The 25907-nt window shown below is 44.8% G+C and overlaps 2 protein-coding genes across 2 annotated transcripts in view; one reads left to right on the forward strand and one right to left on the reverse strand.

Annotated features, from left to right (window-relative positions):
* WNT3A (Wnt family member 3A) overlaps nucleotides 1-18782 on the forward strand; it is a 90701-nt gene extending 71919 nt beyond the window's left edge. The window contains exons 3-4 of the mRNA XM_062603904.1: nucleotides 11784-12049; nucleotides 14623-18782. Coding sequence (XP_062459888.1) covers nucleotides 11784-12049; nucleotides 14623-15102 — 746 coding nt within the window. The 3' untranslated portion in view covers nucleotides 15103-18782. The remainder of the gene's footprint in view (nucleotides 1-11783; nucleotides 12050-14622) is intronic.
* LOC134156151 (5-beta-cholestane-3-alpha,7-alpha-diol 12-alpha-hydroxylase) overlaps nucleotides 1-25907 on the reverse strand; it is a 540007-nt gene that overhangs the window by 105063 nt on the left and 409037 nt on the right. The gene's annotated exons all lie outside the window — the stretch shown is intronic.

Here is a 25907-nt window from a genome sequence, read left to right on the forward strand (position 1 = left end):
GGGATTTCCCTTTCGGCGGACAACAGGGCCCGGCCAATGCATAGTTCTAGGTTGCTATGACTTAGTTGGTGCTGGCTAATCACAAGTGAGGGCAAATTTCATATAAAATATCTCGGGCCATTGTCAACCTAATGCAGCGTGACAGTGCCAGCACAAAGGGGGATTCATTCACCCCAGCAGGTAATAAGGACGATTTGCCATACCAACCAGGCAGTCTCGAGGGGGGCTGTCAAATACGATCAGAGCAGTGAAATGGAGCCTCACATTCCATTCTCAGGTGGGCGAAGGCGATCCTTTTGTTCGACCATGTTGCTTCTGATAACAGAATACAATTATATTCTTTTTTTTCCCCTTCCCTGTATGCTATTGACCAGCGGGGCTATTTTGCATAGCAGTCTTTGGGGTTTGCCTTTTTTTCTTCCCTTGCCTTTTTTTTTTCAAGGATAGAAGGGACCCCAATGATCATTTAACCTGGAACGCGCACTGGAGAATTTCATCCCAGTCCTTCCCCCTCCTTTGCTACCTTCCCCTTTCATTAAGGACTTGGTCCTGCCACAATGAACATGCTGTATCTCTGATAATAACCCCCAATTGGCACACAGTTTCCTTTTGTCTAGAGCCTTCCAGGGACATCAGGCCATTAGGGAGAAGAGAGGCTGGGGGCAATTTGTGGCGGTTCGAAGAACTGAGAGGACCATACTGTTTCAGGCTTCAAGATGGCTATGAAATATTCAAAAGAAGGCATCTACAGGATGGTGGGAGGGGAGATCACACATGACCAACAGAAAGACTGATAAAACGTGCTTTCATTAAGCAGGGTAGGTAAGGAGACATACACCATACAGGGTAATGATTAGATCGACAGAGAGATAGGGTGATAGAGAGAGAGATAGAGGGATGTTTGCTTTGCAGGTATCAGACATGGGTTACTGATACCAGACCTTCCTGCTGATTTGCCTATCTTGGGGGTCTGGTTACCTGCGATCACCTGGGGTTATTTTGACAGTAGGTAATTAGCAAGAACATTCCAGCCCTTGACCCACCCTCAGCTCACAGGAGGGCTCTGAGGGCAGCAGGGAGCACAGGCCCCACTCCCAGTACCGTGCACAAGGCTCCCAGGCTGCTCCAGTGTCTGACAATCTGGCTCTACCTGTTTCAAGTAGAGCCCGAAAGGTTTGTGAGCACCACTCCGGAGGCTGCAACTCTGTCGTGTTGGGTGCAACAATAACCATAAGCAACCAGCAGAAGAAAAGTGGGAAAAAAAATAATAAAAAATGGAATCATTCAGATGTTTCAGGGAAACTTGGCCTTCAGGGTTTTACAAACTGTGTTAATCCAACCTCCTTCAATCCAACATTTCCTCTTATCTGTATCACCTTCATGTTCCCTGGCAGGAATTGCCCATTTAATAATTTCCCTCCAATGATCTGAATCACAGCTAATCTGATCAAATGTCTTTTTAGGGCCTTTCATCTTCCCAGGGATGTGTTGACACTAGCATGCTGGTTCAGAGGAAACAAGAACTCAATCAGAACTTCGTTCAAAACACAGATGGGACCCAAACCTAACCTTTCCTTTAAGATATGCAAAAGTGTGGTTAGCTTCTTGTTATTATGCTTTGCATTTGCATAAGTCTTTGCATTTAGGGGCTTGATTTTTAAAAGGATAAAAAAGTCAAACAAACCCCGGAGCTGGATTTTGATGAGAAACAGTGCAGAATCAGCTGGGCATGGAGTTGGTATGGCTTTCTGTGAAGAAGGGCACAGATTGAGGCATCACACAGACCCCAGCGTGGATCCACAGGGCAGCTACTGCCTAGCATCAGTTGCTGCAGTGTGGGTTCTGCGAAGCTTGCTCTTGGAGCCATCCCTAGTCCATTTCAGGGTTAAACCTGAAAGCCTTGATTACCTGCAGTCCCAAGAACTGCTTTTTTGCAAAGCAGGCTTCCCCAGACATAGAAATTAACCCACTTTGGAAATGCTGCTAAAAACTAGGGGACCTGAGACAAGCCTACACACCAAACAATGGCAGGAGACCTTTGGGTTTCATGACTGTATTGGCTCCAAATAATTCAGAGCAGTGAGTAAATTTATACTGAGACTTGTGGTCTTACAGACGGATCTTTGAGGAATGGACTTAGTGCCACAACTTGCACCTCTCCACCTTTCCTAATGGATAGGAGGCACATAACTGAGTAACAATTGTGGTATAATGATGCCCCTGTAAGGGGTAAGGGAGTAATTAAGGAATCTTTGATGCCAGACCAGGAGATGCTGCAGGTGACCAACATGTTGAGGTTGGTGAGGGTGGGTCAGGGGAAATACAAGCAATGGAAACAGGGACCTCTCCTTAGAGGAGCTGAAGGAGGCTTGAGGCTGAGCCAGAGAGCTTATGTAAAAAACTTTCAGTTGGTTTATCTGATATGGGATCCTCTATTGCTACAATTGAGATGAATGTGGTGAAACCGAAGCTCGTCTGCCTCCAAGGCTGCCAGTGCCAATATTTGGTTTCCAACATTCCCAGTATTTTCCCCACAAGCAATGTCATCCTCACAGCAACCACGACACCTTTGTGATCCTCCTCTTCCTCCTCCTCTACGATGGGAACAACGCTTGTTCCTCTCCAGCACTTGGGCAACATTTCTGCAGCATGATGGATCTGTCAGCTGGTATGTGCCAAAGGGTTCCCTGTTCTCCATCTTCACCTGGTGCCATGCCAATATTTAATAGTTCTGATTGGCAAATGATTTGCTTCTTTGTGATCACAAAACAAAACAAAAAAAAAAGCCTTTTTAATGTTTCTCCCCACCTTCCCTCTGGGGGAAATATGTCCCATGCTCTGAGATGTGCAGTTCTGGTGTCCTCAAGATAAAAAGGACATGGAACTGTTGGAACAAGTCCAGAGGAGGGCCACAAGGATGATCAGGGGATTGGAGCACCTCCCATATGAAGACAGGCTGAGGAAGTTGGGGGTGTTCAGCCTGGAGAAGAGAAGGCTGCGTGGAGACCTCATAGCAGCCTTCCAGTATCTGAAGGGGGCCTATGGGGATGCTGGGGAGGGACTCTTCATTAGAGACTGTAGTGATAGGACAAGGGGTAATGGGTTAAAACTTAAACAGGGGAAGTTTAGGTTGGATATAAGAAGGAAATTCTTTCCTGTTAGGGTGGTGAGGCACTGGAATGGGTTGCCCAGGGAGGTTGTGAATGCTCCATCCCTGGCAGTGTTCAAGACCAGGTTGGACGAGGCCTTGGGTGATATGGTTTAGTGTGAGGTGTCCCTGCCCATGGCAGGGGGGTTGGAACTAGATGATCTTAAGGTCCTTTCCAACCCTAACGATTCTATGATTCTATGTGATCTACCATTTCATAGAACCATAGAATGGTTTGGATTGGAAGGAACTTTTAAAGGTCATCTACTTCCAACTCCTCTCTAATGAGCAGGGACATCTTCCACTAGACCAGGTTGCTCAGAGCCCTGTCCAACCAGGCCTTGAAACCTATCAGGGATGTGGCATCTACCACCTCTCTGGGCAACCTGTGCTAGTGCCTCACCATACTCACTGTAAAAAATTTCTGTCTTACATCTAGTCTAAATCTACCCTTTTTTAGTTTAAACCATTACTCCTTGTCCTGTCACTACAGGTAATACTAAAAGGTCTGTCCCCATCTTTTTATTAAGCCCCCATTAGTGCAAATTGCATCACAAAATGGAGGACATCATCCCCATGTCCTGAACCCCTGTTTTTTGGCTTTGAGGGATCTGCTGTTTGGCAAGTTTAGCACAGAGGCCACCTAGGCTGATGGACTGGAGTATCTTCTGTTGGTATGTGGGATAATCAAGGCTGTGTTGCTTCAGGTGGTCCCTACTTATCCTACACACAGATTTCAGGGCCAGCAGGCAATGCCGTTCATGTTAGTATAATCCAATAGTGATGTCTGCATATGTTTTTACAGCTCCTGTGAGCTCTGACTCATCAGTCCCATTGGATTTCACTTCTGCTATTCGGAAAGTAGCTGTGCCTCCAAGGCTGTCAGTGTGAGCCTAAAAAAGCCCACTTCTCCTGGGGGTCAGCATCTTCTTAACAACTTTTGAGGCTTTGGCCCAAGGTAGCTCTGAAAGCTACACTTCAGAACTGAGACCTTCCTCCAGCCTTGGCTTCAGTGCAGTTGCAAATAAGGACAGGCACTGACTTACACAATCACTGACTTTCATACCATCAATGCTTCAGCTCCTGCACCCATGATGAGGAGCATTTGACATTAGTTTTATATAGCATCCTTCTTTTTCGTTCAAACTTGTACAACATGGTGTTTCATTCAAGCCCTTCTGGTTTAGCTTTCACCATGGAGGTGTTTACGGGTGACCCTCTTCACAAAAAAACAGCACAGCTCTCTTCCCGCTTCTTGGTAAGGTGTCTCTCCTGATGAAGTCAAGGAGGAAATCACAGTGAGCTGGTGGCAGCTGAGTAGTCCTCTTTATACTGCAGTTGAAAACAAAATTCAGCCTCACCTGAGACAAAGACTGGGCTTCCAAAACTCTCAAAGCTCATTTCACTAATTCCTCATCACCTTCCTTCATTGAACAATGCCTTCCTCCTCTGCAACCCCAGTGATGTCTAACCTATAAATAGAACTCCAACCACAGTAACCAAAAGGGAAATGAGCCACTAGGATGGCCCCCCAGTGTAAAAGGCAGGGCTATGTGGGCTCCAGATACCATCAGCTCTACTGTGTCCTCAGTTTTATTTCCAGTTTCTTGGTTCTTTGGATTTATTTAGGTTTCTGGGTTTTTTTAATGCAGTGTCAATGTAGTGTCAACTGCTGTACAAATTCTAACATGACAGCTATGGGTTTGTATCCCCTCGAGCCAAGCAGGGAATTGAAACCCTTCTTCACACTCCCTGAGTACATGCCATAGCAGATGAATGTTGGAAAGACTTTACACCTTCCACCTCTCAAAGATGGATGTCTGGGTTTCTGAAGTAGCTGACACAACAGGTAGCTTTCTTTTCTCTTTCAGCTTTGCAAAATGAAGCTCAAGGAAAACAATGTCTCCTTCCTGCAGTCCTGCCAAGCAGATATATTTTCTTTATTTTGCCTCACTTGCCAAGTGACTCTTCCAAGAGCCCTCAAGAAGTCTGTGGCTCCAGAAATCCAAGGCTTACAGCCTCACTATTGCTGTGCCTTTTCTAGTGTGGAACAGGGAGTAGGACGCCCTACTCAAGAGCAGGCCTGCTAATGATGGCTGGGAGGAGTGGCTAAGATGTGGAAACTCTTTCCATCACTATCATACATCTCTAGTGTTTCACTCCAAGGATTATGCTTCAAAAAGAATGGTGACAAGGTCCTGGACAGTAGAGGGCTGTTGGCAAGGGAGACTTGTCTCCACAGGACAAAGTCAGTAGATGTCCTGGAGACATTAAGGTTCCCTTTGCAGAGGAGTTTCTACACCTTCAGAAGGACCATCTAGGAAAGTGGCATGTTGAGTGGAAACCCCTTAGAGCTTTCTTTTTAAAGAGCAGTCAGTGGAAACAGTGGTGCTCCCTTTCTAAAATACCCCCTAGTTCTTCAAGCTGTAGTCCAGGACACAGGACTTGCAGCTTCAGCTCCCAGAACACCTGAAGGTGGGTTGTGTTGCCCTGTCCCAGGAGCCTGCTGTTACCACCAGGCCACTGTGCAGGGAGGAAGGGAAGATTTAGGATGTCAAGAACAGGGACAACAGGGCTCAGTACTATGGTACAAAGGTGGTAAAAAAGGGACTGTAGCATGTTAAGACCAATATAAACCATTCTGTTCATCCTTCTACATCACCGTAGTCCTTCCTCCCACATACCTGGGACATCTACCTGACCTGGGGTTAATAATTTAGTCATTCAGAGAAAGATTCAGGGAAAATAAGTCACTGTCTCGGCAGAACAACACATGAGAGAAGGTTTCATATACTAGACAGTTGAGATATTTGTGTGATTATTCATCTGCCTTCCTCTTCCCACAACTTGATGACCCTCTGTTCATCTTTGGCACTTTCTGCCCACAATTCTGAAGACATCACTGAATTGCAGATTCAACATTGCACACTCCTGAGGAGATAAGCAGGATTGCCCTCAGGTGTATGGATAAGGAAGCAGAAGCACAGACAAAGGATTTGTCCAAAGTCATATAAAAATCCCCGAGAAAGCAGGAACTCAACTCTTAGGTCACCTCATCCTCAGGTTTTTGAATTCCCATATGATTACTGCTCGGCCATGTGTTTTTGCATCCCAAGATTTCTCTGATGCTGAGGCAGGGTGGTCAGAGGTCTTCTGCACAGGACATCCCTTGAGAAATTCAAGGCCAGGCTGGATGTTGTCCTAGGCAACCTGATCTCATTGAAGATGTCCTTTCGCATGGCATGGGGGTTGGAGAGATGACCTTCAAAGATCCCTTCCAAACCAAACTGTTCTATGATTCAGGCTCTCAGCTTCACACATCAGGCGCCTTAAGAAACAGTTTCCAGAAGCGACCAGGGACTTGAAGGACCTCTGCATTAGGAGGTGGCTACAAAGCATCCTTAGAGGCCCTTTGTATGTCTCAGTACCTTTTCTGCTAATAGCCAACCCTCTTGAAAGGGTCCAGAAAAGGGTACCTCAAAGCACCAGCCATCCAAGGCTCTAAGCCCTGCAGGGAAACTCAGGACTAGGCAGAAATTAAGCTGAGGCCAGAGCTTTGGTGACCTTGTGCTGCACTGAAAACGAAGTGGTTAATATGCTCTTAAATCAACATCCCCATGAGGTATTATTCCCTATTAACCTTCTCTTGCGGGACGACTTTCCAGAAGCTCTCTTCAAGTCCTAACGAGCTGCTTGTCTCCTGCTACCAGAACCACCCAGAGAGGAATGAAGTGACCTGACAAATATACTGCACTTTCTTGTTATCTTTGCTAAGTCTCTTGCATTTTTATATGGCACCTTAATAACCCCTCATTTCCATTACAAGTGCATGCTTTCCTTCTGCTTATCTGTATCTCTATACACTTCTCCATTCCTGCAGCCACACTGCCCCCGGCTACAACCTGGGGAGCTCTTCGGAGCTCAGCGGGGTCAGGACTGCTTAGTAATCGGAGGACAGTCCTATAACTTAGGTGGCAGGACGTGATTCACGCGATGGCGCTCTTCCATCTGCGTCAATATTGAACTCGGTGCCTTAAGTTAGGGGTAGGAGATGTAAACCTAGTGCCCTAATTTCGTGGAGTCATTAAGAGATAGGCTGCAACTTTCTCAAGAGACAAACTCCTAACCTCAGTGCCCGAGGCCAGATCTCAGTTTCTTTGCTCTGCCTGCCTACATTCCCCAGGTAGTTACGATCAGATACAATGCTATTTGCTTCCTGTTGTGTGCTGTTAAGTGGTGGCTGCACTCCACCCCAGAGGTGGCTGCATTTCAAAAGCAGGGGAGTGATTACAACGTATACAGGCTGTAAAAGACATTGGGCTCTTTCTGGGAAGAGAGCCGAGTATAATAGGTGCTTCTTAAGACAAATCCTATCAATAGCCACCTGGAGCTGTAGGCTTTCAGGAAGGACTAGCAACCCTCAAGAGTTTAGGTAACAGATTTGGGATTTAGGATTGGGTGTCCTCCTGGAACTGCTTGCTCAGCTTCCAAGTCCTGAAAAATGCAGAAATTCTGCAGACCCTCTTGCTGTTGTCTGAAGCTCCCTGGGCTTTGGTGAGCTCTGCAACTGTATGCACAGAGAAAGATCTCTGTTCTAAGCTAATGGCTCCTGCTGAAGGCCAGATGGAATCCATGACCTGTGGACTTCTACGCCAAGGCTACCCATCTTAAACCCATCTAGGAGAAGGTTTTCTGCGCAAACACTGTGCGTATAGGTGCTTTCTGTTCAGTTGTAGCATGGCAAGGCACAGGGGCTCTCCGTGGCACTTGCAAACATCTATTCAACCCCTATAGCACCTTCCCAAAGAGCCAAAGGCCTAGATCAGCTCTCTCTTCCTGAGCAGAGAAAGGGATGATTCCCAAGAGATGAGAGCTAACCTACCCAGGCAATGTGCTTTAGCCACTACGTCTGTCAGACAGAAGGGAGAAAAAGAATTGTAGAATATCAGAATCACAGAATTGCAGAATCATAGAATGGTTTGGGTTGGAAAGAATCTTCAGATCGTCCAGTTCTCAACCCCTTGCCATGGACAGGGACATTTCCCACTAGACCAGGTTGCTCAAGGCCCCATTCAGCCTGGCCTTGAACACTTCAGGGATGGAGCATTCACAGTTTCCTTGGGCGACCTGTGCCGTGACCTCACCATTCTCACCATAAGAAGAATCATATTCTTCTCCTGTCCATGGTGTAGCAGTGCATCAAAAATCAGCTTCAGTAACTCAGTTTCATCAGGACCCAAATTAAATGCCTCTATGCAAACGCATGTAGCGTGGGGAATAAACAAGAGGAGACAGAAATGTGCACACGCCTGTAGGGCTGTGATTTTATTGGTATCACACAAAAGTGGTGGGATGGCTGCTGTTACTGGAGTGTTAGAATGGAAGGATACAAGCCCTTCAGGAAGGACAGGTAGGGGAGACAAGAAAGAGTCATGTCAGTGACCAGCTGAAGTTCATGGAGCTTTACCTGGGCATGGATGAGGAGCCAATGGACATTGAATGTCCTGTGCTGATGAACAAGGAGCTCCTGGAGAAACTCCAGCAAAAAAAAAAGAGAAAAAGGAAGCTTACACAGTGTGGAAGCAAGGACAGGTAGCCTGAGAGGAATACAGAAAAATTGCAAGAGCAGCCAGGGTAGGAAAGGGTAGGAAAGCTGAAGACAGGATAGAATTAAATCTGGCCAGGGACATCAAGAGGAATGGGAAAAGATTCTATAAAAAGAAGATACATAAAAACAATTGAAGTCATCTACTTGGACTTGTGCAAAACATTTGACAATGTCCTACAAGACATCCTTTCTGTAAATTAGAGAGACATGGATTTGACAGACAGGCCACTTGGTGGATAAGGAACTGGCTGGATGGTCTCACTCAAATTGTTGCTGTCAGCGGCTCAATGTTCAAATAAAGATCAGTGACAAGAGGCATTCCTCAGGGGTTGGTGTTGGAACTGGCGATGTTCAACATCTTTGTGAATGACATGGACAGTGGAACTGAGCACCTTCAGCAAGTTTCCAATGACACCAAACTCTGTGGTGCAGTTGACACACTGGAGGGAAGGGATGTCATCCGGAGAGACCTGGACACGCTGGAGAGGGGTGACAGTGCCAGCATCATGGATTTCAACAAGGCCAAGTTCAATGTCCTACACTTGTGCTGGGGCAATCCTAAGCACAAACACTGGCTGGGGGAGACTGTATTGAGAGCAGCCCTGAGGAGAAGGACTTGGGGGTGTTGGTCAATATGGAGCTATTGGAGCAAATCCAGAGGAGGCCACGAAGATGGTCCAAGGGCTGGAGCACCTCTGCAATGGGGACAGGCTGAGAGAGCTGGGCTTGTTCAGCCTGGAGAAGACAAGGCTCCAGGGAGACCTTAGAGCATCTTCCAGTGCCTAAAAGGGCTGACAAGAAAGCTGGAGAGGGGCTTTTGACAATGGCCTGTAGGGACAGAACAAGGGGGAATGGCTTTAAAGGGAGATTTAGATGAGATCTGAGGAAGAAGTTCTTCCCTGTGAGGGTGGTGAGGCTCTGGCACAGGTTGCCCAGAGAAGCTGTGGCTGCCCCATCCCTGGCAGTGTTCAAGGCCAGGTTGGACGCAGCTTGGGGCAACCTGGTCTAGTGGGAGGTGTCCCTGCCTGTTGCAGGGGGTTGGAACTGGGTGATTGTTAAGGTCTCTTCCAACCCAAACCATTCTATGATTCTATTAAAAGGTTCAAGATTACTTAAACCACAATAAGGGGAGACGGAAGGCATTCTCAGCTGTTATCTCATCAGTCACTATACCCTCTACCTACCTACCAGAGGGAAATGGCATTCATCCCACTAGCTTATCTGACTGGCTTCTATAAGCCTTCACAGACCGCAGGGGTGGTCATTAATGTCCTTGAAGACATCATGCAAAAATCCCCACCTCAGGAGTTGGTTTCTGGGTCCCAGCTGTGCTTAGGTAAGTGCAAGATGCCAAGTCCCCAGTCCTGTTAAAACTGGACTCATCTATTTATGCTCAAAAGTTGAGCTTTCAGACAGCTCATGAACGGCATCACCATTTGCAGGAAGCTAGGATCCTCCAGGCTGGACAGATGCTGAACAAGGGCTTTTCAAAAACACATTTTGGAATTGAGGGTTCCTGCATTTTCCTTTTTTTGGTTCTAGCCCTCAGTGTCTTACTAACCTCATGATGTGCATTGACAACATATTCCAGGACATTGCTCATACCTTCGGCTTGTATGTTCATGCACATTATTTGATTTGCATATTGTTGTATTTGGTTCCCTTCCCAAAGCTAAGAGGTGCTGCACAAGTTCTTGCTTAAGCCTTCAATCCAGCCGGGGCTGCTCTGCAAGCATGCAGTTTTGATTTCTCCCCAAGAACATGTTGGCTTTTAGGCTTGGCGTGTTAAATTGTCTTAATGTTAGTAAAGCCTGGAAGCATCTAGATGGTAAAGATTAAGACAAAATGTCCAGAGAAAGCTCAGATCAGCAAAATACGGAGCAGAAAAGGTTTGAGCGGTTTCGAGTAGGCACCTCATCAGCTGATGAAAAGCTCAGTAGAAGCTGGTGAAGCTGCATCAGCTGCAAACCTGATAATTCCCCTACATGGATTCATTCAATATTTCAGCACTGTCCTAGATCAATCATCTGAAAGGTATCATTGACAAAATGCTTTCTTGGTTTATAGGTGCAAGGTGAGCTCGTGTGGGAGGCAGTATAGGAGGTTAAGAGAGGCCTGTTATGAGAATCTTTGTGTCTTCTTAGAATTGCCTCAAGGGTTTGAGAATATCCCTGTTCATTTTAAAAGTGTCATTTTGCTGAATCCAAGAAGCATTCAGTAGTGTTTTCTGAGGTGTTGTGTGGAACTGTCATTTCTAGTGAGTGAAGAAACATACTGAGACCAAAACTGGAGGGGAATCAACTCATTTCCAGTTCCCTTGGTAGGGGCCTTAATTAGGCAAGTGAGCAAAACTTTTGATAGATGTAACATGCCACACATTAAACACTGCCTGTAAGTGAGCTTAAGAAAAAGAAGGTGGTCTCAGGATGGAGTGTGAGGACAATGTTTAGTTTACATAGTGTAGTTTGGGAAGTATCTGGCCATCCTGGTATTTTCCTACCTTGAAGCCATCAGAAGCTCTCCTAGCTGAGGAGGAGGAAGTGCTTTACCTGATTCAGGTCCTACCACTAATGATGGAGGCTATAAATAAGTGCGGACATGCATTTTCCATGTTATAAGAACATAGCTCAAATTCTGTGCATCTGAAGCCAAGACTGCAGCTCAGGATATGGCTACATGATGCATAGCCTGCAAAGTACCATATAGCATATTATGCACACTGCCTGAAAGTCAGGTTTGCACTGTTTTTTCTTTTGCCATGGCCCTATCTTAAGACCTCAGGATGACCTCAGTCAAAACTGCTTGGCTGACCTCAGTGGTCTTGAATCAAGCCTGGTCCTGTCTACACAGGAGTTTATTTCCTAGTATACAAAAACATCATTGGAGTAGGTCCAAGCAGGACCACAGGAAAAAGGGAGAGTTTTTTGGCCTTCTGCCATGCCCTCAAGGGAAGGTGTTCACAGGGCTGATCAAAGCCATGTGTGGTCCCTTCACTGGCCACTATTCATTGATTTCTCTCTTTCACAGCTACCAGGGAATCAGCCTTTGTCCATGCCATTGCCTCTGCTGGAGTGGCTTTTGCGGTGACCAGATCCTGCGCCGAGGGCTCGGCCACCATCTGCGGCTGTGACACCCGCCACAAGGGCTCTCCAGGGGAAGGCTGGAAATGGGGGGGCTGCAGCGAGGACGTGGAGTTTGGGAGCATGGTGTCTCGGGAGTTTGCAGATGCCCGAGAGAACAGACCAGACGCTCGGTCAGCCATGAACAGGCACAACAATGAAGCTGGAAGGACCGTAAGGATATTTAGTTTCATCTTTCTCAGTCTCCCATTAATCTTTTCTTACCTGCCATAATGAACACTGGGAGGGAATTGAGGGGAATAACCAAACATAAATCTGAGCAGTTTTACACCATGAAATGATGTAGTGATAAGAGAAAGGGACATGACTTTAAACTAGAACAGGGTATGTTTAGAATAGTTATTATGAAGTTCTTCCCTGTGAGGGTGGTGAGGCCCTGCACAGGTTGCTCAGAGAAGCTGTGGCTGCCCCATCCCTGGCAGTGTTCAAGGCCAGGTTGGATGGGGCTTGGAACAACCTGGTCTGGTGGAAAGTGTCCCTGCCCAATGGCAGGGGTTTGGAACTGAATGAGCTTTAAGGTCCATTCTAACCCAAACCATTCTGTTATTCTATGATACCTGTACCATGATAGTTCTTGTCAGGGAGGTGACCAAAGTACCTGATCTATGAAAGCTTTAAGTAAATTCACCCACCTAGATGTAAATGTCTACCTTGGAGTCAGTTGTCCAGACCTCTTTTACAGAAAATGGATGAAGATAGACAGGTATAGGATGTGATTTCATCTCAGCTTGAAGAAGAAATTTGAAATAGCTCAGTTAATGATGCCTGAACTGTGCCCGTTCCCCTCCACTGGAAGGTGGGTTGTACAGCCAAAGATGTCTGTTCTGTAGACATTTGAAGTTAAATGTGATAGACCAAGGTTTATGGGGATGTTTCAGTTGCTTAAACAAATTCATTTTAGTATAAACTGAGATATCCTGAAGTATCCAGCCTTTCCTTGGGCTGCTACTGGGAAAGACTGTGTGTGTCCTGCAGGACCTCTGCCATCTCATGACAGATAGATACCTTAAACACACCTGGAGCTCACAAATGGCACTAGATGCATGTGAACAGCTGTCCTCACACAGGCTAGGACTTTGGTGTGAGCTCCTCAGGTGGATACTGTCAAACCCTGGTGGAGTTACCCCACCTCACACCACAGCAGAGAAGGTCTGAAATAAGGAATTCAACTTTTCAAAATTAAATACCACTAGAAACAAAAGTTGCCTGCAATGTAGGTGACTACAAGCAATGATGTGGTTTCCTCCAGCACTTGCCCAAATTCTCCCAGGTACCCCAAGGTATCGTGCATTGCTGGGATAGATAATGAGACCAATAGGACTGTGGAGAAGGTGGGTAGAGTGGAAAGGAGGGATTTGCCTTTAAGTGAGAGCCCTTGGAAAATCTGAGCTTTGAGCAAACATCCCTGTGATCACGAGCCTTCAGAAGTCTATTTACTGTAAGTCTTGTTACTTGACACTGAGATACTTTGGGACATTTTACAGATGTCAAAGATTAGAGAGATGTCACACCATTATCTGAAATCCTCCTGTTTTATAAAGCAACGGTGTTTTCCACTCTCAGTGGCAGCACTCACGGGGTAGCTCTTCCAGGCCTCCATACTCAAGCATTTCCAGCTAAACCTGAGCCATAGGCAATGTTTCATATTAGTTCCCATATAAACTCAAACCCTACCACTATGCCAGAAGCTTTGATTAAGTTCAGCATGATTATATGAACCAAACATTTTGTGGTTCTCTCTCATCACTAATTACAACCTCCTTTGCGGCGGGTTATACTCCGTAAATAACACAGGAAAGCACCTGGTGAACACCAAGGTGCTGATTCATGGCAAATCTTTTGGACTCAGGCTGGCACTAGTCTGTTCATGTACCTGGAAATTTGCTGATCAGTCTGAAAACGCAGATTATCAAGTAAGTTGCATAAAGCTGTCTCCCACCTCAGAATACTGGAGGGCAACACCTCTAGAAACCTTCAAACTAATTTCATAAGAGGTAATAGTAAACTTCGGGGATCAATAATCACCTTCCCATTTATTCCAGGACAATGTTTTATGTTGAAGTCTGAATCTTTCAAAATCAAAAGTTGGGCTCCTATTTCCTTTTTAATATGGTTTTATAAAAATCATAAACATGGCTTAAAAATAAAGATGCATTACTTTTCAGGTTTCTGAACACAGCCGCAGCAAGGCTAAAATCTTGTTTGCTTAAGAAAACATCAAACACATAAAGGATGGAATTCTGTGCTAGATGGTTAGGGCATTCCATATTTCTTTAGCTTCCAGTGGAATAGCTGTATTTTTAATTTATGAAGACATTGTTTTAGTAGGTTTGTGTGTTCTTCACTTCTCTGGTAGATGCGTCTGAACTGTGTTCTCAGGTGATCATGCTGCAATATTCACACATGAACATTGATAAGATAGAAGTTAGTATGAAGAGAAATCTCTCTGGCCCTTAGTGAAAGCACTAATGCTTAAATTTGGGGTGGGAATCAGAGATAGTCACAGAGAATAATAAAGCTGCAGAGGTTTTACCTGCCTTTGACCCAGCATCTGTGAAGGGCATCTTCAGGAGAATACAGTGATTTCTGTTCACAAGAGTGTAAATATATCTGTGAAAACACTGCAATTCTTTGGGAAATCCTGGCTAAATAACAGAATGTAATATATGTTTTGATTACAGGCTAATGTTTTCCTTCTTCTTTGCCTTTCCTCTCCTCTTTTTCAGTCTATTATTGAACTCATGCATCTTAAGTGCAAATGTCATGGCCTCTCAGGCAGCTGTGAAGTGAAGACCTGCTGGTGGTCTCAGCCAGACTTCAGGGTCATCGGTGACTACCTCAAGGACAAGTATGACAGCGCTTCTGAAATGGTGGTGGAAAAACATCGAGAATCCCGTGGCTGGGTCGAGACCCTCAGACCCAAATACAACTTTTTCAAGGCTCCAACTGAGAAGGACCTGGTTTACTACGAGAACTCACCAAACTTTTGTGAGCCCAACCCTGAGACAGGCTCCTTTGGAACCCGTGACAGGATCTGTAATGTCACTTCCCATGGGATTGATGGTTGTGACCTTTTGTGCTGTGGCCGTGGGCATAATACAAGGACTGAGAAACGGAAAGAGAAGTGCCACTGTATCTTCCACTGGTGCTGCTACGTTCGCTGCCAGGAGTGCATACGGGTCTATGATGTCCACACGTGCAAATAAAGCAGGCAAAACCCTTACTGGGCTCCAAGTGGAGAAACGGATTTGAGCCTACTTCCTCTGAGGTTGCAGACATGAGAGAAGGCTACTTTTTTGATATTAAAAGAATAAAAACTTTTAAAAAGGCTAAAACTGGTTGGATAGAATAGGTCTAATGACTTCTGGGCTATCCTGAGGTACACCTGGCAGTTACACAAGTTACGCCCCAACAATGCCTCCTGTAGGAGACAGAGGTTTTTCAACCAGCCAACAATACAGAGCTGGAAAGAAGAGCATTAGCAAAGGCATGGATTTGCTCTGCTCTCACCCACCTGAAGTGACTCGTGTGATTAAGTGTCCTTTGAAAGACTTGCATTTTCCTAAGTATCTCCTTTTCCCTCATCCAGACAGAGGCTGTGTTGGACAGCAGCTCCAGGCTTTCTGAGATCTATCTGGCCAAATGGCCAGACTCTGTGTATAATATGAGCAACAACAGCAGCAAAAGAAATAAAAGTAGATAAATTCATAATTAAAAAAATAAAATAATGCAAATACTCCTTTGCCCTGGAACCAGAGAAGTCTACAAATATATTATAGAGCTGTAGAGTGGGCAGCCTTTTCACATGAACTTCTTAGCATAGTAGCTTCTGTCAGATTTGACATAGAATTCAGTGACACCTGTAGAGAGCAGGAGAGGGAGAAGGAGAGGGAAAGAAAGAGAAAAAACTGCCGATGGTTTCCTTCAAATGCCCTGCTGGCACTCAGGTGATGTGCACAGTATGGAAAAGTTCATTGCCTGACTTGTGAAGTGAAAGGGACTCACTATGTGTATTGAGAAGGAGACCACCCCACAGAGATGTTGCTCCAGCTGTTGCCTGGTACATGGTTCAACCAACGAGTCTTTCTTGGAAGCATGCAGTGCAGAGCAAGATCCCTGGGGTTGGACACTCACTGCTGGGCATACGATATCTCCTCAGCATCCCAGCTTGCTCCTGGAGAGGAGGAAAGGGAAAGTGTTCATCCCTTCCACCTCATTAGAAAATGCTGCCACCAAGAATGGAAAGTGCACTTAGTCCATCCTCTCTCTGCACCTCATGAAGGCTTCCCCCTGGGCACTTAGCAAAAGCCTTAGACCACAAATCTGTTGGGAACAAGACTCTGAAGGACTGCTTGTCACCTGCTAATTTACATGATGGTGAGCCAACGCACCACCACTGCACCCCACCAGCTGGAACAGTTTCAGACTTGAGCCAGATTTTGTTCCAAACCTAATTTCTACAGCTATTCTCATCTCTAAAAGTGGCACAGACTAAACCGCACAAACCCCGGAGTCTGAAGCAGCCCAGAGTCCGGGCAAGTTTGGACACAGAGACAAATCCCAGCTTTGCAGTTCTGGCTCATCTCTGCTGTTCACCTCTGCCTGCCTGCCTTTGAATGCTGCTCTACTTCTGATTTCAGATCAGGATTGCCAGTTTACAGAAACAGCTCTCGCCTCCTCCATGGTCATCAGGGTTTCCTTCAGCCACATGGGTATCAGGCATGAATCTCATCCCACCACCTTGGCATTTATAGCACTGTAACTCTCCTTGAGTTATTCCTGGTCAATGCTGGCATATAGAATTGTTACGAACCAAGCAAAAAGTAGTAGCCTGTTTAGCCTCAGATGCACTCGTCCTGCATTCTCTTTGCCTTACCTATACCTTTGGGTTCCTACTTTGGAAAAGGACAATGGATTGGTATTTTTAATTCCTCTTCAATACCAGAAAGGAAATGGGGCATGATCTAACACCCAGTGACCCATAAGAGTCTTTTCATCATGATATTGTAATGACTATTGGCTAGTTCGCACCTGCACATCTATGCAGAGGAATCAGAGAGCTCTTCTCTTCCTGCATGCCAGCTTATTCCAGAGAATCAAAGCAGGGAGTATGCAGAGGAGGCAGGAAACAAACAGAGCTTAATCCCATCAGAGAGAAAACAGGAAGAAATTATGCCTCTAAGGGCTGACTCTGAGTCATGGCGTCTCCTGGGACTACTCCTAGGCTGGTGTAGTTTGTGCATCACCCATTTGTCTCAGGGCTGTGCCCAAGGGCACAAGCAAGCTTTGCTTATTGATGGAGGCACTTCTGTCAGTACTCTGCAAAAAAAAGATAGAATGCAATGAGAGCAGAGATACAGAAAGGAGGGAAGGAGAACAAAAAAGATCAAGAGAGGAAAAGAAAAAAATGGGGAGAAAAACAATCAGTCATATTTGTATATGTAAACGTTGCACCCAATGGATGGCCACACTCCAACTGGTAGAAAGTAATAAACCACTAAAAACTGAAAGAAAGATGGAACAACTAATGGATGTATGACTGACTTTTGTAATACAGACTGTGAGAAAAGGAAAACAGAGAACGAAGCCACTGGCACGTGAAATTGCCACAATAACTAGTATTCAAACACAAGCTGTCAAGAAAGGAAATATGGAAGAAAACCATACATGTAATAGAAGACATGATGAATTAGAAAAAATGGGACAAGGAAAGATTCATCTCATTTACTTAATGTGCTGCAGTGTTCACAGCGAGAGATGTTAGACATGTCCCACCAGGTACTTCTGTCACTAAATGGTTCCCTGACAGTGAAGATGCAAATCATTGCAGGTCACAGTCCTTTACAATCGATTGACTTCAGAAGGGTCACACCCACAACTAATTTACCCTAATGTTTTTGAGCAAGATGGTTTCAAACTCTTTTATACCATCACAGTGAAGAAACGGGTTGAAGGATTTGGCTCTGAATATGGGAGCTGGACTACAGCCCATCCACAGCACACTAACATCCACTGTTTCTGCTTTTGCACCAGAACCAAGCCCAGCATCACTAGCAGGTGAAGCTCTTTGGGAAGCATGGAGGGAAGAAAAACCAACAAAAACAGACTAGGCATTTGCTGAGCAATTGCCTCTTAATTTAAACAGATTTTGGCTGCAGCGCTGGAATTTCTCTCATCTGTCTATGTCATCTAGTCTAAGCTATTTATCTAGTTTTCTGTTAGGAAAAATGGCAAGAAACAAACAAGGCCAGAAGCTGATTCATTATAGCCTAGAATGGTATCTAAGCTATGTGTGGTAAACTGCCCACTGGGTTCTGTCTTTCCTCTGACTTTAGCTGATGAGCTCATACTAGATGATGAGCTCTTAGATGGGTACAGTCTGATGATGTGAAGTCCACCCTGAGTCAAGGAGGTGAAGCTACAATCTGATCGTCAGCTGAGATGGTCTGGAAGTTGTACTCCTTCATTCAAAGCTGGGGTCAGGCTGTCAGGCTTGAAACAGCAAAATGGTTGGGGACTGCCACCCCATTCAAGGGATTTTTAATGAAGCCTATGCATAATTGTTAAGTTTTATTATGTAATTAGTCATCCACTGTGATGATACAATGTAAGGGGTTGAGCAGTTGCTACTAAAGTCAATGAAAAATACCTGTGTGAATTTTGTTTATCATCCCAAGTGCATCTGAGGGTCTTAGTCCTTGATCTGGCTCTGCCTACCTATAAGGAGGGAAGAGGGAGAGCCTGCTAGGGGTCTGGGAGCATGCTGAGTGCACATGCTAGGCTTGCGTCTGACCCCATGGCTTTGGAGAAAGGACTTGGGACATCACTCCTTAGTACACATGAATTCAGGAAGTGTCATTGGAAAACTAAGATCCCAGTCCACTGCCTACACAGATTGACACTGTATTGGTATGAAAGACTGAGTCAGTGATGAGTGAGGTGCCATTCCTCCCTACATCTCATCATGCCTGCATTGAGTTTCATTTACGAGATGGTCTAAATTGAACCCAGAGCCACCTTCTGCCTCAGGTTCTTCCATTCTGTGAAAATGATAGGAACTTCCTTATGTAGGGGACTTAGGGTTTCATTCAATAATATCAGCACCTGATTACATTTTAGGTGCCCTACAATATCCTATTGGGATCCAGCATTTGCTTCAATGGCATAGGACTCCTGCAAGTCTTAAACTTGGGCAGATATGTCAAAGACTGTAGGGTGTGCAAAATGACATGAGATGCCTCAGTGTAGACAGTTGAATTGTGCACTTGTCTGGAAATGATGTTCAGTCAAAACTTCCCCTCCACTTCAGTTGATCTGGGTAATGCACCAGTCTATAGTCAAAAGAACACTAATATCCAACAAATGGGAGCTGACCAACTCAACCTCCATGATCCATGGTGCCCTTCTCTTCAGTCTTCACTTCTTGTGAGGTTTGTCTTCAGGCAGATGGTTTGTATCAGGGATGTGTCTTGCAATACCAGGGAAAAGGGAGAAGATATCATCCAGCCAAGTAACACAGATGAAAAAATACAAATAAAAAAAAAGAATATAACTCCATCTTCCTACATGCTGCTATCCAACTTTTCCTTTAGCTGAATAGACGGGTTTGACAGGGCCCATCAGTTCTACATCCAGCCTTATGAAAGACAGTGGAGCTACCTGCAAGGGGTGAATTTGGCTTCATCTCTTTTCTTTCTATGAAAGAAATGGAAAGTTTAGGATTTTTTTTTCTTTTGTTTAGTTTTAGAATTAGGGGGCTTCTCTTTCTCAGAGAAAAGAAAAACATGGGGAGGAAAATGCATATTTTCTATTACTTGACCCCCAATGTATCTCTTTTGCCTAAGTGTCATACTTATCACAAAGCATTTTGAAGTCTCCAGAATTTTTCCACTGCTTACAAGGGCCTTTGTGTACAGAACTAAAGCATACAGGATCTGATCTTGGGAGGGGACTGCATAAACAACCACACTTCAAAATGCAACATGGTGCAGAAATCTCTCTGTCAGCACCAACCACATCAGCCCTGCAGAGAGAAGTACTATAGTCTTGGCTGAGCACTGCAAGATTTCTGTATTAACAAACCTGAGAGAGCAATTTCTTCTGCCCCTCCATCTAAAACGTTTTTAGAGTTTTCAGTGCATTCGTATCTATTGTCTCAGAGATGTCCAAGGGTTATAGTACATTTGTCATGTGTGTTCACATGCTTGTCATGCCTCTATTCTTAAATTCAAATACAGGAGTAATATTATGAGGTTTGGAGAAACCCTGATCACATTCTTAGCATCAAATAGAGGTTTCAGTCCTGAAAACCTGGGGCTAGGTGTTCTTGGTGATATTCAGGGTTACAGCATGAGCCCTCTGCAGGAGCTAGGAGTTGTGAATCCAGTCTTAGATTCTGCACTATGAAATTACTCCAGGGTTCCGTTGATGCCTTAGTGATATTGCTTTGGAAAGATAAGACAGGGCCATGAAAAGGCACCAAATCAAACTGTCCTGCAGACACCTTGCACATGGTTAAATCGGCTACCCATAGGAAAATGACTCCTGGCTCTTCCAGAGACCTGCTCCAGAGCTGAGGCTGCTGCGAAAGCAACACTATGCTGTCTGTGGCATGGCGAGTGAATGGAATATTTGCTCCGATCTGTCAGTCATGTGCCCAAGCAGCTGCTTGGATAAGAAGTAGAGAGAGTATTAAATAACGGGAGAGAAGGTGGACTGGGCAGGAGGAGATCTCATCTCTTCTTCATAGCTGTGTATCCTATTTTCTACCTGAATCTTGGCTGGGCAGCAGTAGCGGGACCTGGCTTTCTTTTTTCTGAATTCTTTTCTTCATGCCTTAGCTCCCCCCATTCTTGTTTCCTGCCCTCTCATGTGCTCCAACAGAAGCAACTGATCTGCAGTTCATCACTACACAGCAAGAGAACAGGACCCTCCTGCCTCAGCAGTTAATGGCTGCAAATTACAGATACTTCCATTTGGTGAGAAACAGAGGCTCCTGTGGCCTTCATTTTGAGAGAGAGGTGTTTAGTCCTCATTCCTGACACTTCAAGTGTCTTTATGGATTTAAGAAGTCATTCTGCTCCCACTTTGGTGCTACCTTGGAGGAGGAGATTTTCTCAAGCACAAACAAGAAGCCAGGAGTAAACTCCCAGGCAGTGTTACCTAGGGTGGGATTCAGAATACAAAGTGAGATGTCTAAATGCAGTTATCTACATGCAAGCTAGATGCTTAAACTCCCATACAATCACAATTGTGGGTTCCATTTGCCTAAACGTAGCATCTAGGGCTGAACTGAATTATTGAAAATAGGTGTCTAGAGCCATTTGGGATGCCTCAGGGTACCCCACTGGCTTCTAGAAGCTACTGTGGAAAAGTGTAGGCTTCCGTTAAGTCCCACAGCATATCTGCTGGCTCCATGCAGATGCTTCAGAAACCCCAGGGCATCTCATATGGCAATAGATGCCTGTGCATGAGCAACTCAGTTGAACTCCTAGTCAATCCCACTCTAGATTCCTAATTCTCATGTCTTTAGAGACTTTAAGATGTAAAACTGTGTATGGGCTCAATTCTGCTGTCACTTGAACTGGTATAAATCAGGAGGCAGCTTTTCCATAACACCAGACTTACAAGTTTATCAAAGAAAGCAGAAGGTGAACCTATTATGTAAGAACAGTTATTTGAATCCAGTTTACTGACTGGTATCTAATGGGTTGGAGCATCTCTCCTCTTCCTGTTGGTGAGCACATAATGAAAATGGACAAGTCCTACCAAGTCAGCTATGGGCAAAAATCCTACCATTATATGAATACCATACAGATACAGAAAGCTCCTGAAGCACAACAGTCACAAGAGTCTTTACCACATAACTTGGTCTCCTCCTCTGTCTCTGTAGACTTTTCTTTTCTTACACATGTTCTGTGGACCAATGGGAGGTCTTGGACAGACCTGCAGGGAAGTGGAAAGCGGGAAGGTGTGAGATGCGTTCCTCATTTTTCTTTCTTTTCCAAGTTTCTTCTTATTATTTATTAGTATTTATTTATTTCTCACCATGCATTCCACCCCACCAAAAATCCTGAAGGCATGCCTGCTACAGACATAGGCTGGCAAGCAGACAGGTATCACCCGTGTTTTTGAGGGAAGGCATCATCTTGTCAGAGCTTCTTCCCAACATGTATTTGTCACCCGCTGCTACCACTTGGAAAGCACAAGAGGCCTGAGTCTTTCCAAGGCAGGCCCCCAAAACCTCAAAAATCCTCCTGTGTGTGATGAAATCTTGCCCACTGAAACCCAGGCTCCTGCAGGTGTACATTCCTCCAGACCTGGTTACCCCACTGCCCACCTGTCCCTGACTGCAGCTCAGCCTTATGTCTCTTAATCTCAGTATAGACCCACTCAATCTATCTCCTTTGGCATCACTTTCTGTCAATTCCAGGACAAAACCTGCCTGAACAAGACCTGTCATAGGTTTGGGTTATCTGGTGAGCCCACCAGCAGTGTGGAAGACATAGAACACAGACCTGTAGCATCCCAGGGATTCCCCATGGTACAAAATATGCTAGTCCAGGAGTCAAAGACAAGTATCTTCTTCTGGGTGGGTTTTTTCACTATTGCTTTCCCTTCCCACAGACTGTCTGCCTGATTGCATCACCTTCTTCAAAGCTACATCACTGTCTGTAACCCTTCCCCAGCCTGCCCCTGCCCTCGCCCAACCTTGAGCACCCCTTTGTACAGATTGCATGTATGATACAACCTGAAATTCCAAAGCTATTGTACAAAGTAGGATTGTCACCTTTTTTTCCCTCAGTATTTTGTTAAGTCTGATGATTTTTTATGATTATTTATTTTATGAATAAATGTATATATTAGTAAGAGTATATATTTGCAAAAATAACTCATCGGGACAGTGTTGTTGCTCTGCTGTTGTGCTTGTGACCTCATTGGCTTTTACCCTATTTTCTACTGACAGCACACTAGCGATGTCTTGTAACTGTTTTTTGTTACCAGTTAAGTTTGATAGATGTGTTAACTTTATAATGAAAATTAAAAAAAAAAAAAAAAAAAAAGCATTAATTTTAACCTGTGTTTGGGTGTTTATTCCTACCATCCCACAGTTTAATAGGAGAGTATTTCATATCATGGGCTGAAATATAGCTGGGGAGACGGAGGGAAAAACTGTGTCTTCCTCCTGTACGACAGAAGTTATGTGCTTTGGAAGAAGAAATTCCAACTAAGTTGGCACCATTTAACCTATGCCCAGCTAGTAGGTGACACCCAATTATGAGCAAAAGATGTACACTTAAATTGCCACAAGCCCATTTCTCAGCTGAGCATTACCAGGACAGGGACACAATTTTCCTCCAAGAGCCCAGCTGCAATGTAAAGAAAGGTGGTCAAAAGCCATGCATCTTGCTGCAAACATGGGGAGGACAAAGACCAATCACACAGCTATTCATAGCCTAGACCTGGTACATGGTGAGCTGCTACCACCTTGGCCTGTGACTGCTATACGTTCTCTGAAGCAGTAAAAGCCTGTCACAAGCAAGTGACACATCACTTTGCACAACATTGCTAGAAGGCTCTAAGAAATTTCCTGTTGGTTTTGCCATTTCCTGACATTTTCTTCCTCTATTAGTACATTAGGTTGGGAGCCTGCTGCACATCATAGTCATGCAACCACTAAGGCTGTAATCAGGCTGCAAAAATGAATAGATTGCAAGATATAATTAGTGGAAGACACTGCCGATAGGTGAGATGGGGAGTCCATGTTGGAACCTATTTGGAACCATGTCTGGCCTTCTATTGCACCTACCGTAGCTAGCATGGACTGCATACAGAGAAATCTGCTCCCAGAAGAAATCCTGTAACAGCTTTTCCCATTCCTCTGTCCTTAGCGAGGAAAGGTATCCTCATGAAATGGGCTCATTTGGTTCAGAAAGCAGCACAGCTTCTCTACAGCACTTTCAGTTTGGATTTGCTGCAGAGGGGATGGGTTGGTTGCAGAGGTGATGGGTTTGCTGCAGAAGGAGACAGCTGTGGACAGGCAGGGCAGCATTTCCAGGGACTCTGCCTATTCACCTCCCACCCCATTCATACAAGCAGAAACAGCTCAGATCCCACAGGTCTTCTTGTGGCCTTCACCATTCACTTTGGAGAGATTCAAGCCACCCAGTGTTATCCTTCATGGACCAGGTATCTCCTCTAAACTCATCCTTGATGACTCCTTTATCCAGTGGAGGGATTTTAGCAGTCCAGAGATTTATCCTACTTGCTTAAAACATAGACCTTAATTGGTATAAATACTCTTCAGAGACATCTGTTTTCCTACACAGACTGTAAATGAACATATTGATAAACAAAAAACGAAACCACCTTTCCTATGAGAAGGGTCTGGGAAGCAAGCAGCATACTGTAATGCCCCAGAAAAAATATCCCCTAACCCCTGCAAACACACAGCCATGCCTTGGTTTGAATGACACAGGTCAAACACCACAGAGAGCTTTCAGCATACCGGACCCAGCATATTTTCCAGAAAAAAATTATAAACATTCTTATTAGAGAGCACTTGAGATAAATTTATTTGTTAAGCTGTGTTGCCTGCTTCACCAGGTCTGAGCAAGAGACTTTCTTTTCTCACTTAAATAGGAAAAACTAAGAAATGAGTGGACATCTCACTTTTACCTTATACATGCTATTAACCCCCACAGACCCTTTTATGAAATAAAGAAAATCTGGTGTTGATAACTCATTTCTGTCCCATGACCTGGACTTTTCATCATGAGGGAAACTGTGTAAGTCCTCTCTTTTGTAGAACAGTTCTTTCCCCCTCCGTGGGTGAGCAGCACAGCCTAACTATGGTCACATTTATACAGGACAACCTGTCATAGAAGTCACCTAAAATTGTTCCACTATCAAGAAGCAGGTATCTGATACAGAGAGTCAAGGATCTATCCTAATTCCCAAGTATAATTTAAGGATTGATGTGCACCCACATCCTGATGTAGAAAGATAATTAGGCACCTAACTTCCTTGTAATCAGTAGAGTTAACAACTCCATGTTTCTTTGAGAAAGAATGCACTGAGCTTGGCCAAAGGTTTGGTTCCCAGCAAAAAATCAGTACTGACTGCATTATTCCTAAGCAAAATCATGGCCAAGTTCACTTTCCCACATTGCTGGTAGTACTACATCATCTCTCCTAACTGTTTTTCATGCACGGGTTTCCCAGACATATACGAACAATAACTCAAACCAGTCTGGGATGTGCCAGATTCATAGTAGATGTGCAGATTGGTGAGCTCAAGGCTTCTGAGAGCCCCCAGAGTCCTTGTGCACCAGTCTGGTGGAAATAAACCACCCATAGTCAGACAAATCTGCATGTAAACAAGGCATCCAAAGCCTCCACAAACTTGCAGACTTGCCACACAGGCTTCACTGATTACAAAGAGTGGGATTCAACTCATACATTGAAACGCACAAATGCAGGTGCCCACAGAACCACAAATAGGCATATCGGTGTCCTCAAGGCATTTCAATCTGGAGCATTCTGCCTGTCCTCAGGTGCTGTTCCAGAACCACCATGGGTCTCCTGCAGGTCTGCGTCATGTCTGGCAGCTTCAAAAAGATGTCTCAGATACCCAAAGACATGTCAAAAGGCACTAGATGCTTTAGTCAAATGAATTGAGCCCAATTTGCCTGAATTTGAGGTCTGACTTTCAAGTTCCCTCTATTGTTAGTGAAGTCTAAAGAGGGATTCATTTCACCATGCAGTCTGAGTGCTGCCTTATATCACATAAGCCATCTGCAATACTGTATGTGCTTGGCACATGTAATGCTACAGACCCTTTAGGAGACTCACGTTCATCTGGATTAGCAGGGTGATACCCTAAGGAATTACACTAAGATATCGTAGATGGTACCGGACTTCTGTGTTTAGGCAAGCACACCAAAAAATTGATCTCCACTGGCTGTAGTGGAATCTTGGACTCTCGGATTATATGTAGGAGCACACTACCT

This window comes from Pezoporus occidentalis, unplaced genomic scaffold, assembly GCF_034315485.1.
Source record: "Pezoporus occidentalis ecotype Australia unplaced genomic scaffold, CSIRO_AGI_Poc_V1 ctg82, whole genome shotgun sequence".
NCBI classification, from domain to species: Eukaryota; Metazoa; Chordata; class Aves; order Psittaciformes; family Psittacidae; genus Pezoporus; species Pezoporus occidentalis.